The 13026-nt window shown below is 44.8% G+C and overlaps 1 protein-coding gene across 5 annotated transcripts in view; it reads left to right on the top strand.

The window, feature by feature from the left end:
• Window positions 1-1105: 1105 nt before the first annotated feature.
• LOC129824140 (voltage-dependent R-type calcium channel subunit alpha-1E-like) overlaps window positions 1106-13026 on the top strand; it is a 100847-nt gene continuing 88926 nt past the window's right edge. For all 5 annotated transcript variants that reach the window (XM_055883521.1, XM_055883520.1, XM_055883519.1 and 2 more), the window contains exons 1-2: window positions 1106-1365; window positions 3601-4084. In XM_055883521.1, the coding sequence (XP_055739496.1) occupies window positions 3669-4084 (416 nt within the window). In that variant the 5' untranslated portion in view covers window positions 1106-1365; window positions 3601-3668. The remainder of the gene's footprint in view (window positions 1366-3600; window positions 4085-13026) is intronic.

Here is a 13026-nt window from a genome sequence, read left to right as displayed (position 1 = left end):
TCCCTGCAGCAATGTTCCAACATCTAGTGGAAAGCCTTCCCAAAAGAGTGGAGGCTATTATAGCAGCAAAGGGGGGACCAATTCCTTATTAATGTCCATGATTTTGGAATGAGATGTTCGACCAGCAGGTGTCCACATACTTTTGGTGAAGTAGTGACATTTTATTTGGGACTTATTGAGTCTGGCTTTAATTAAACGTATTTGTCACATTTCACTTTCCATATGACTATCATCAAAAATCTAATATTCAGAGTTACGTTCCTTGCGACACTTGACAATTTTATTTCAAAATAAAAATTGACAACGCTGAATATTTAACAAGTTGAGGAGTCTATTGCTGACTGTCATTGATTGATTGGTTCTAAGTTGCAATGGATAAGAGCGTTTGCTAAATGACTCAAATGTAAATGTAATACTTGTAAGACTAGGCCACCATCTAGTGGAAAATGTGTGGTATACTGTAGTTTTACTTTAGCACCATAGTATCAAATAGCCTATGACCCTATCAACAATATTGCATTGATGTGTATTGTGTAAATAATGTTCTTATTCACTTCTTTAGGCATACAGTAGTTTTGACCCTTGTTCTTTATTGATCGATTAAGCAGAAGGATGTCCAAGCCATTGCTTGGTGCTTCAACTGAAAAAAAAGGAATTCCAAAAATGTTTTTCCAAATAAATAAAACCAGGTGTGACATTGGTTGGGACTGTTGACCTCCCTCTGCTCAAGCCATGTGATTCCCTATTTACTGTCTGCTCCATCTGTTGGAGGCTGGAAACACTCAAATCGTGGTAGAGACTCCTATCATATACTGTAGCTGTTTTATTTTATTCTTGATTGTCTTTTTCTGCGTTTTTCAAGTGCTTTGAGATGATTTTTGTAATGAAAAGCGCTACAGAAGTTGAATACATTATTATTGTTATTAGGCTTTTCAAATAGGCTTGAGTAGGTCACATTATTCACAGTAAACATTAAGATGATCAATTAACAGATGTTAGCAATATACTAGTGACTATGTAATATAACATTTTGTACTTGATCTAACTGACTGACTCATATCCCTGCAGAGAGTATATGATTGTTGGGATGATTTCCATGCATAGCCCCTTTCCCTTCCTTCCCTATGCAGCCTGTGTAGCCTACGTTGATCTCAGCTAGACTCCTTGGCTCCTACTCTCCTGGATTTAGCCGCACAGCACTAATCATCATCACTCAAGGATTCCACACGAAATCATTTCTAACCATAGTCAACGACAACTTGAGGAATAAGAAGAGAATAAGACGGATTTCGTGTCGTTTTGATAGCAGGTGCCCTGCTGTGAGTCGCATAACATGTAGAATGGAGAAAGGGACGTCACTTCAAGGTAAATTATGTTTTTACAGATCAGTTAATTGGGTTTTTTCCCGACCTTTCATTACTGTATTCCCTGCAGAACCATTTTAAGTTGTTTCTAGTCGTTTATTATGTTCTCTGATTATATTGTAATGTTCTTAATTGGTTGTTTTCGTTCATTTGAAATGTCCATAAAAACATCCTATAATTCCAAATATACCTGTTGGTAGCCCGGTTTCTATTATCGCATTGATTCGCAGCCGACCCATGTTTGACACACACCAGTTAGGCGAAAGGCGGTATAACTTGCCAACTCTTGTTTGAAACAATTCCGGTACGTGGGCGCGCTAATGAAGTGTTGTGCAATATAACAGCCAAGGAAATGTTTCCAAATTAAAAATGACAGAGACTCTCAATGGAGTGGTTAACTTAATAATGAAGATTGAAAAGGCATGTGGACATCCTGATTATCTGGTCTATTCTATTATATTCTAGCTACCCCATGGCTTTATGTTTGCGAGGGAAGACGCTCATGGCTTGACGCGGTCGCAAGACGTTTCTCTGTCATTCATTTATTTAGCTACTATGACATCTTTCATATGGCAGAATAAATAGTTCTACTAATGATCCGCTCAAATATACGTTATGCATTAAGTGAAGTCCAGACTGATAGGATTCACATCATGTTGGTTCAGGTGTGTCTAACCTATTTCCCACAGCATCAATGTTGCTTTAATGATAATATGAGGCCAAGGTCCAGCACACAAAGCACAATAGAATACTCTCACCCTTTCACAGTTTGCTGGCTGTCACTGGCTGTCCCTCTACTGTAGCCTAGGTGAGGGCAGAGGCAGCTCTGCAGTCATGTCTCCTGTGGCTGTACAGGTCTAATGAGCCTAGCTGCTGATAAGTGACTCACTCTCCCTCCTCTCCCTGTGCCTCAGCTCTCCCACACTCATAAAGCTCCTTTCAGATCCTGCTCAATGGAAACGGCCTTGTCTCTCCTCTGTCTCAGACAGTGTCACAGCTATCCGCTGTTCTGTTCTCTTGCCGATGCCAACATACTTAAATAGCCAATTGAGGTGCCTGATACAGGTGTTGGATCTTAATTTGAGCCAGTTTACTACAGCAGGAAAATAATCCTGCATTAACAGGAAATCTACATTTTTATATGGATTATAATTAATGGAAAATTTTGTAGCAGTTTATGCATTTTTCATAAGGTAAAATCAAGTCTGAAATTTCAAAGTGGAAATGACAAACTTTAGAAGTCTTTTTAAACCTCAAATACACTACAAGTGTTACATTTCCTGCACAGCAACAGGGTAATCAAATTAACATCAGCCAGGGTAATCCTGTGAGATCCATTGGTGCAAGGGTGTTGATAATGGTGTGATGAACCCCTGGCATTTACATTATCATCCAATGATGTGCTCTTATTCAGATCATTTTAATATAGTGTATGATTGGGTAGATTTTGTTCATGTAATCAGATTGCATTCAGGAAAGGTGAGGTTAGAGAGGATCAGGTCATTATTTTACTCCATTGAAATGAATGTTCTCCTATTGGTGCATTGTAATTACGATATCCTGTTTTCATCATCCTCGTTTTGGAGATTGTAATGTGTTCCCTAGAAACAAAAGTCTAAAGTGAAAGCTCGGTTTTCCATCTATAATTCTCCTTCCCCTATTATCCTCTCTACGTGCTTGGTTCGTTAGTAAATATTGGTTATGTATTAGTAGTTAGCTTCACACAAACAGCTATTAACGCTGAAAGAAAATAGGACTGCATCCAGGGAGGTCACTGTCCTTTTCTTTTCATCCAGCTGTGTGAAATAGCAAGATACACCCAATTACTCTTCAGTGAAATATCAATAGAGACTCACGCCTCCGCAAGGATCAGACTTTTAACCCCTTTTATCTGACAACATCGTCATCATCACTGAACGGAACGGACCAACTGTCAAATAATGGTGACCATTGGGTGCTCCTACATCGGACAAGTTGTTAAAGGTTAAAATAGGGAACCTCGAGGCAGGTGGATTCACTGTCTGGGAGATAGGAGAAAACAAATCTGTCTGGTCTGCATAAGATAAGACTGAACAGGTATTTTTCTAGCTTTTTACTTGCTTCTGGTTATCAGATTGAGTTACAGAAAAAAGGTATTCTAAGACTCTGCACAGAAAACTATTACCAGAACATTGTTAATATATATACACTCTCTCTCTCTCTCTCTCTCTCTCTCTCTCTCTCTCTCTCTCCCTAGCATTATGTTGATCCCAGCAGCTTTTCTATCCAGAGATTCTCACCAGCTCAGATAAATCTCTCTCTCTGATGCCAGACCATTGCGCCCCAGTGGGTTTGGCTTCCGGTCCCAAAGTCTGCACCACCAGTTGGGTTATGCACGGCACCCGCTCCTCCCTCTCTCTCCCTGAGCCCGAGGCATGGCGTCGGACCCCGAGGCCCAGCCCGGGCACCACCCGTCAGGGGGGCCTAGCCCAGGGGTCCCGCTCCTGCTCCCTGCAGGTTCCCCGCTCCGGCCTGGAGACCCTGGCTCTACCCCCGCGGGCGGCCAGCTTCGACGTCCCTTACAGGGTGGAAAAGGCCGGGTCGGACACAGGCTCGGGGTCTGTGAGCCCCTGTAGTATGCAGAGGAGACGCGGGGGCATCGTGGATCAGAAGGATGTGATCAGAGCCCACGAGTCGCACAAGATGCAGAGCACACCACAGGCCCGCAGGAAAGAGTGGGAGTAAGTACACAAGATAGAGGGGGAGGAGTTTTCTCTTCACATCTCTGGCATGTGTCAAGATGAAAAGAAGCACGGGGAAAGAAATGTACAGAATGTATACAAGAATAAAATGTATACAATCATTTATAGGAATGCACAGTATAATCAGCCTACATTGAGGTCAGTGGCGTAGAGCAGTTCTGCAGGGCCCACGCAAGGTTCGAGCATGCCCCCCCAAATATATTATTATAATTATTCTTACTATTTATTATTATATTTTTGCCATGGGGCAGAGCGAAATTATGTTGAACCGAAGTTACTGTATGCGTAGCTTGCTTGTGGAACATTGAGCTCTGAAGCCTGGAGCTCTGATTAACTCCTTAGCATTAGGAAGGAACTCCTTTGGAACTCACTTGACTGTGCCACTCCATCACTGTCGACCCCCCTCATTTCTCTACCCCCCTCTCGCCCCCCACCAGCCCCAACACACGCTCTTCATCATAGCGTACATACAGCACATACTGGTATACACTGGGTTCTTGTGTCACTCTCTCTTTGTCTCTGTCTCTCTCATGCGTCCTCTCTCTCTATTTCTCTGTCTATTTCTCTCTGATGAATTCTCTCTCATTCTGTCTTCTCCGTGCTCTCTCTCACTCTGTCATACACACGTACGTAATTACTCTTTTGTATCCCTATTACACAAGCACACACTCTCTTGCTTCACATCCCCCCACCACCCCCTCACTCATTCATCATATACAGCCAAACATAATTGGGAGAGTTGTATTTTTGGGTTGCAACCCAGTGTTCCAATGTGCAACATTGAATGCAACGGTTACTCTCTCAGTCTTTCACTATGGTGTCTATCAGGTTTGGGAATCACTGGGAATTCACCCTTAACAACAGTTTTTCATCATGTTAAAATGAGATTCAATTTGGGAACTCACACATTTATTCCCACGCGTTCCCCCCGAATCCCACCTCAAGTGTTTTTGTAGGCCTAATAGAATGTCCAGCAGAAAGGCCAGACATCATGGTTTATCTGAGTGTAGTGTGCATACCTGACCATTAGAGGATGCCACAGAATAAAACAAAGCAGACCGGGGAAAATCAGATAGATAGTGGAGATGACAATTGAAAGAGAACGTCTTGTTCTTCCTAGCTGTACACATAATAGTTTGGTATTTGCTAAACTTGAGCAGTAGAGCAGTAGAGATGGTGAGGCTACACAAGTAGTGTATGACTGGTTTCAATAAAGTATTTCTAAGGATCTTACGAAAGGTAACAAATAACTTTTAATTGACATATGAGTGTGTGTCTGAAGATCGACACCTTTTTGACAAGTGTCACAGGATGGGATGGACCAACCACTTTTGACTGACAGTTGTCATCTTTGAGCAATATTGTACAGGATAGTGGTTACCTGTCACGATCGTCAAAGGGAGAGAGAGAGGACCAAGGCGCAGCGTGTGCAAAATACATCTTCCCTTTATTATGAAGATGAACACGAAACAAAACACTTATACAAAACAACCGTGACGCTACAAACGAAAGTGCACACACAAGCTACTTACGTTCAACATAGACAATTCCCCACAAACAGCTAAAGCCTATGGTTGCCTTAAATATGGCTCCCAATCAGAGACAACAATAACCAGCTGTCTCTAATTGAGACCCAATTCAGGCAACCATAGACTTTCCTAGATACCTACACTCAACCATAGACACAGCTAGACTTCTATACTAAACATAAACCCAACTACTCTAATAAACCCCCTAAACCTTACAACCACCCTAGACACTACAAAAAACACATACATTCCCCATGTCACACCCTGACCTAACTAAAATAATTAAGAAAACAAAGAAATACTAAGGCCAGGGCGTGACATTACCATAGGAGACATAAACAACATTTTACCATTATCAAAATGCAACTTTGATTGAGGGTGTGGTGTACAGTTAGTTACGATTAATATGACTATCTATATAAGCTTCAGTTATTGGTATGTCCAAACCAACATAACTCAGGAATATAGCGTGTCTGTTGCTAGGTAACGGAGAAAATAAAAACAATAAAGGCACTCCAGTCAGTGTTTTTTGGTGAAAGTCTCTGTGACAGTTACATAAATGCTCTTCAGAGTTCTGGCGATAAGTACACCCATTAACGTATTAACGTGGTGCATCTAGGAATATCTTTAAAAAGGGCTGTGCTTATTATAATTTCCTCCTCCTAAATGTTGTGAAGAGATAAGTACATAATTTGTTTTCCTGCAATGTCTAGAGAAACAAGAGATGGCACCGGAAATGCTCTTCTCCTCTTTGTATATCCAATACAGAACTTCCTACTGAAACACATAATACCAGCACACCATTTCTGACATGACCCCCCTACTGAGGTCATCTTAGTGGAGGTGTAGTGTAGATGTGGCCTCCACCTATTACATCCGGTTACCCCCACCAGAACAGACAGAAGGTTACTCGATTGTTCCTGGTGCTTTCATAGGAACAACCATGCTAAACCTTCTGATGCCATGAATTATGAAGTGACATCTGAAGGCATGATGATGATGATGAGCTGACATAATGATAAATGCATGATTATTATGCATGAAGTGGATTCAATCTGGAAACAAACTCAAACGTGTTTGTCTGTGCAACTTTGATGATTAGATATTGGATCATGATCGGTTGTTACATCCAACATAGTGAGTTGAGCGGTGTTCATACACGTTCAGTTCACTTATTTTACCGGAGAGAAATATTGTTTGAAGGGGGTATTGGCCTCTCCGTTTATCTAGAGGGACTGAAACCTTGACATGATGTGCTTGAAGCGGAGTTGCCCTGGGGGAAAAACGATTTCTGTAGGAAGAGGTTGCTCTATTGTGCAACGTGGCTTTTGTTGGCAAAATGAAAAGAACAGAGCAGAAATTCAAGAGAGGTGTGTCGCTATGGAAACAACTGTTAAGATAGAGAAAAAAATAATGTTTATAGAAATTGACAAAATATTTTAGGGGGGTCTTTTTCTGTGCTTTATGTAATGGAGGTTTATGTAAAACAGATAGCTGGATTTAAATGTTTTTTCTTTTTTTTTACATTTCTCCCTCCTTCTTTCTCGCTCCCCCTCTCTTTCTTTCTCCCTTTATCTCTCTCTCCTTATCTGCACATACAGTATACATCACATACAACATACATCACATACGGTATACATCACATACAGTGTACCCATAGGGATGGGGGGAGGGAGTGTTTGGATGACGTGGTAGTCATTTGTAAGACCCATCTCCACATCTCCTTCGGTCCCCATTGGGGGAAGGACAGCCGCAGATGGAATGAGAGAGCCTGGTTGACAAATTAGGTCTCCATCACACTCTGAACTAGTGTTAAAGCCCCTGCTTTCTTCTGCTCTCCCTCAAAAAGGGGGCAGCCCTTCAAGATCTATTTCATGATCTATTTTTATTTCAGAGATGATATTCCGATATTAGCACAATGACCTGGATTGGTTAAATGTTTTTCATAGTAGCCTACAAGTTCGTCTTCAATAATACAAATATCTCAATGCTCTCAGTGTGTAGCCTAACGCTAATGAATATGAGGTTAAAGTGCAGACTGTCAGCTTTAATTTGAGGGTATTCTCACCCATGGCGGGTGTACCATTTAGAAATTACCCCCAAGACATGCTAACCTCTCACCATTACAATACCAGTGACGGTTAGCATTTTGGGGTGGGGTTATGATATTTGTTTCGATTGTAACTTTCTCACTCATCATTATTCACGATCCTTCAGGATTATCTGTAATCATGGTATCATCCACATTAATGTAGAAGTGTTTAGAAACATATTATATTCTTCTTTACAATAAAAGTGACTCCAAAATGACACAATACATTATTTACCATTCATTTCTATTGGGCACAAAATAATCTGAAACACAACCAAAACAAACAGAAAATGCCACCCAACAAATGTGTAGAGTCACAAGCTTGATGTAGTATTTTAATATTTTAATCCATATCAGGTGAACCATTTAGAAATTACAGCACTTTTTGTACATACAGTGCATTCTGAAAGTATTCAGACCCCTTCCCCTTTTTCAAATTTTGTTACGTTACAGCCATACTCTAAAATGTATTACATTTTTTTTTACCCCATATCAGTCCATACCAAGTTAGACGCACAAATAAAAGCCAAAGAAAAGTCCAAGGGCCACAGTTGAAGAATTACAGAACTTGTAATGCAAATGCGTTGGCATTTGGGTTGGAACCTGGTGCTATGGTCAGATGAGACGAAAATAAAGCTCCTTGGCCACGCTCCGGGTGGGTTTGGCTACGGAAGAAGGATGCATATGCAGAAAACAACCTCATACCTACTGTAAAATATGGTGGTGGATCTGTGATATTATGGGGCTGTTTTGCTTCAACTGGTCCTAGGGCCCCTGTTAAGGTCTACATCATCATGAACTCTACTAAGTACCAGGACATTATAGCCCAAAACCTGGTTGCCTCTGCCAGGAGGCTGAAACCAGACCACAAGTAGATCTTCCAGCAAGACAATGACCCCAAGCACACATACAATTTACAAAGAAATGGTTAATTCACCACAAAATCTACATTTTCCAATTCCCATCTCAGTCTCCGGATTTAAACCCCATTGAAAACCTGAGGTTTAAATTGAAGAGCACAGTTGATAAGCGCAGACCGAAGGATATCAAGGATCAGGTAAGATGCTGTAATGAGGAATGGTCTAAGATCCCTCACAATGTGTTCTTCAATCTCATAAAACATTATATAAAAAGTGCACCCTCCTAGCAAGGGGAGGGTGCACAAAGTATTGAAAATAGGGGTGCCAATATCTTTTGAAGATTTCTTTGGCATTTGACATGGAGTAGGAGTGCAATGTTAGCTCAAAAGACTGGTACCAAGCACACTGGACACACCATGTAATATCAACGTGGAGAATTGGGTAATATTTGATCGATGAAATTCCTACCTGTAACGGTTCTCCTCTTCCTCTTCATCCGAAGAGGAGGAGCATGGATTGAACCAAGACGCAGCGTGATACTTAGACATAATGTTTAATAAACAAAACAGAAAACACGAACGAACACTTGAAGTTACAAAACAAATAAACGTTGTAGACAGACCTGAACGACGAACTCACATGAAACACGAAGAACGCATGAACACGAAAACTGCCTACATAAAACGAACGAACAAACAAAACCGAAACAGTCCCATGTGGCGCAACGACATACACAGACACAGGACACAACAACCCACAACAAACAATGTGCAACAACCTACCTTAATATGACTCTCAATTAGAGGAAACGCCAAACACCTGCCTCTAATTGAGAGCCATACCAGGCAACCCTTAAACAAACATAGAAACAGAAAACATAGACTGCCCACCCAAACTCACGTCCTGACCAACTAACACATACAAAACTAACAGAAAACAGGTCAGGAACGTGACATAACCCCCCCCCCCCCCCTCAAGGTGCGTACTCCGAACGCACCACCAAAAGTCTAGGGGAGGGTCTGGGTGGGCGTCTGACCACAGTGGTGGCTCAGGCTCTGGGCGAGGTCCCCACCCCACCATAGTCAATCCCAGCTTACGCCCCCTTAAAATGACCACCCTCCTCTTACACCTACTTAACTTAATAGGTAACTTCAAAATAAGGGGCAGCACCAGGATAAGGTAGCTCACTACAGAGAGATAGCTCAAGACAGAGAGGTAAGTCAAGATAGAGAGGTAGCTCCGGACTGAAGGGCAGTTCTGGATACATGGCAGCTCTGGACGCTCATGACTAGCTGACGGCTCTGGACGCTCATGGCTGGCTGACGGCTCTGGACGCCCATGGCTGGCTGACGGCTCTGGACGCCCATGGCTGGCTGACGGCTCTGGACGCCCATGGCTGGCTGACGGCTCTGGACGCCCATGGCTGGCTGACGGCTCTGGACGCTCATGGCTGGCTGACGGCTCTGGACGCTCATGGCTGGTTGGCGGCTCTGGCAGATCCTGTCTGGTTGGCGGCTCTGGCAGATCCTGTCTGGTTGGCGGCTCTGGCAGATCCTGTCTGGTTGGCGGCGCTGGCAGATCCTGTCTGGTTGGCGGCTCTGGCAGATCCTGTCTGGTTGGCGGCTCTGGCAGATCCTGTCTGGTTGGCGGCTCTGGCAGATCCTGACTGACGAATGGCTCTAGCGGCTCCTGACTGACTAACGGCTCTGACGGCTCGGGACAGACGGGCGGCTCTAATGGCTCGGGACAGACGGATGGCTCAGACGGTACTGGGCAGACGGATGGCTCAGACGGCACTGGGCAGACGGATGGCTCAGACGGCATTGGGCAGACGGATGGCTCAGACGGCACTGGGCAGACGGATGGCTCAGACGGCACTGGGCAGACGGATGGCTCAGATGGCGCTGGTGAGACGGATGGCTCAGATGGCGCTGGTGAGACGGATGGCTCTGGCCGGATGAGACGCACTGTAGATCTGGTGCGTGATGCCGGAACTGGAGGCACCGGGCTAAGGACACGCACCTTCAGGCTAGTGCGGGGAACAACAACAAGGCACACTGGACTCTCAATGCGCACTATAGGCCTGGTGCGTGGTACCGGAACTGGAGGTACCGGGCTGAGGGCACGCACATCAGGGCGAGTGTGGGGAGCATGGAGAGGGCACACTGGACTCTCAAAGCGTACTATTTGCCTGGTGCGTGGTACCGGCACTGGTGGCACCGGCCTGAGGGCACGCACATCAGGACGAGTACGGGGAGAAGGAACAGTGTGTACAGGGCTCCGGAGACACACAGGTGACTTAGTGCGTGGTGCCGGAACTGGAGGCACTGGGCTGGAGACACGCACCATAGGGAGAGTGGGTGGAGGAGGAACAGGGCTCTGAAAACGCACTGGAAGCCTGGTGCGTGGTGTAGGCACTGGTGGTACTGGGCTGGGGCGGGAAGGTAGCGCCGGAAATACCGGACCGTGCACGCATACTGGCTCCCTTGAGCACTGAGCCTGCCCAACCTTACCTGGTTGAATGCTCCCTGTCGCCTGACCAGTGCGGGGAGGTGGAATAACCCGCACCGGGCTATGTAGGCGAACCGGGGACACCATGCGTAAGGCTGGTGCCATGTAAGCCGGCCCAAGGAGACGTACTGGTGGCCAGATATGTAGAGCCGGCTTCATGGCACTTGGCTCAATGCTCAATCTAGCCTTACCAGTGCGGGTAGGTGGAATAACCCGCACCGGGCTATGCACACGTACAGGAGACACCGTGCGCTCTACTGCGTAACACGGCGTCTGCCCGTACTCCCGCTCTCCACGGTTAGCCTGGGAAGTGGGCCCAGGTCTCCTACCTGCCCTTGGCCCACTACCTCTTAGCCCCCCCCAAGAAATGTTTGGGGTTTCTTCTCGGGCTTCCTTGCTAGCCGCGTACCTTCATATCTCCGGTTTTGAGCTTGATTCTCCGGCTTCCAGCCACGTCTCAATGCTGCCTCCTCATACCACCGATCCTGGGCTCTCGCTGCTTTCATCTCCTCACGAGCGCGGCGATATTCCCCAATGTGAGCCCAGTGTCCTTTTCCCTCCAATACTTCATCCCATGTCCAGGATTCCTGTTTAGTGGACCACAGTTCGTGGTCCCGCTGCTTGGTTCTGGAATGGTGGGTGGTTCTGTAACGGTTCTCCTCTTCCTCTTCATCCGAAGAGGAGGAGCATGGATTGAACCAAGACGCAGCGTGATACTTAGACATAATGTTTAATAAACAAAACAGAAAACACGAACGAACACTTGAAGTTACAAAACAAATAAACGTTGTAGACAGACCTGAACGACGAACTCACATGAAACACGAAGAACGCATGAACACGAAAACTGCCTACATAAAACGAACGAACAAACAAAACCGAAACAGTCCCATGTGGCGCAACGACATACACAGACACAGGAGACAACCACCCACAACAAACAATGTGAAACAACCTACCTTAATATGACTCTCAATTAGAGGAAACGCCAAACACCTGCCTCTAATTGAGAGCCATACCAAGCAACCCTTAAACAAACATAGAAACAGAAAACATAGACTGCCCACCCAAACTCACGTCCTGACCAACTAACACATACAAAACTAACAGAAAACAGGTCAGGAACGTGACACTACCTAATATATTGAATTATGCTTGGTGACAACGCAACCAAATATGAACTATACTGTTTGGATAGTTAGATCTGAGCCACTGGCTTAATCCTATTATTTGATTTCTTTAACTGGTATGTTTTGGTTGAGATGCAGATTTGAATCCAACAATATCATAAGTTAATAGGCTATTTACCATATTGCAAAAGCGTTACTGAATTGTGTTTGGCTGTCAACGCAAACAAATATCAACATTTAAAGGAGAGGAACTCATCACTAAGCTAAGGACCCTGGGACTAAACACCTCTCTCTGCAACTGGATCCTGGACTTCCTGACGGGCAGCCCCCAGGTGGTAAGGGTAGGCAACAACATGTCTGCCACACTGATCCTCAATACTGGGGACCCTCCGGGGTGTGTATTTACTCCCCTCCTGTACTCGCTGATCACCCATGACTGCGTGGCCAAACATAACTCCAACACTATCATTAAGTTTTCTGACGACACAACACTGACAATGATGAGACAGCCTATAGGGAGGAGGTCAGAGAACTGGCAGTGTGGTGCCAGGACAACAATCTCTCCCTCAATGTGAGCAAGACAAAGGAGCTGATCGTGGACTACAGGAAAAGGCGGGCCGAACAGGCCCCCATTAACATCGATGGGGTTGTAGTGGAGCGGGTCAAGAGTTTCAAGTTCCTTGCTGTCCACATCACCAACAAACTATCATGCTCCAAACACACCAAGACAGTCGTGAAGAGGGCATGACAACACCTTTTCCCCCTCAGGAGACTGAAAGGATTTGGCATGGGTCCCCAT

Source organism: Salvelinus fontinalis, chromosome 26 (genome assembly GCF_029448725.1).
Source record: "Salvelinus fontinalis isolate EN_2023a chromosome 26, ASM2944872v1, whole genome shotgun sequence".
In the NCBI taxonomy this organism is placed as follows: domain Eukaryota; kingdom Metazoa; phylum Chordata; class Actinopteri; order Salmoniformes; family Salmonidae; genus Salvelinus; species Salvelinus fontinalis.
Note: the sequence above shows the minus strand (reverse complement) of the source record. Positions and strands in the feature narration are given on the sequence as shown.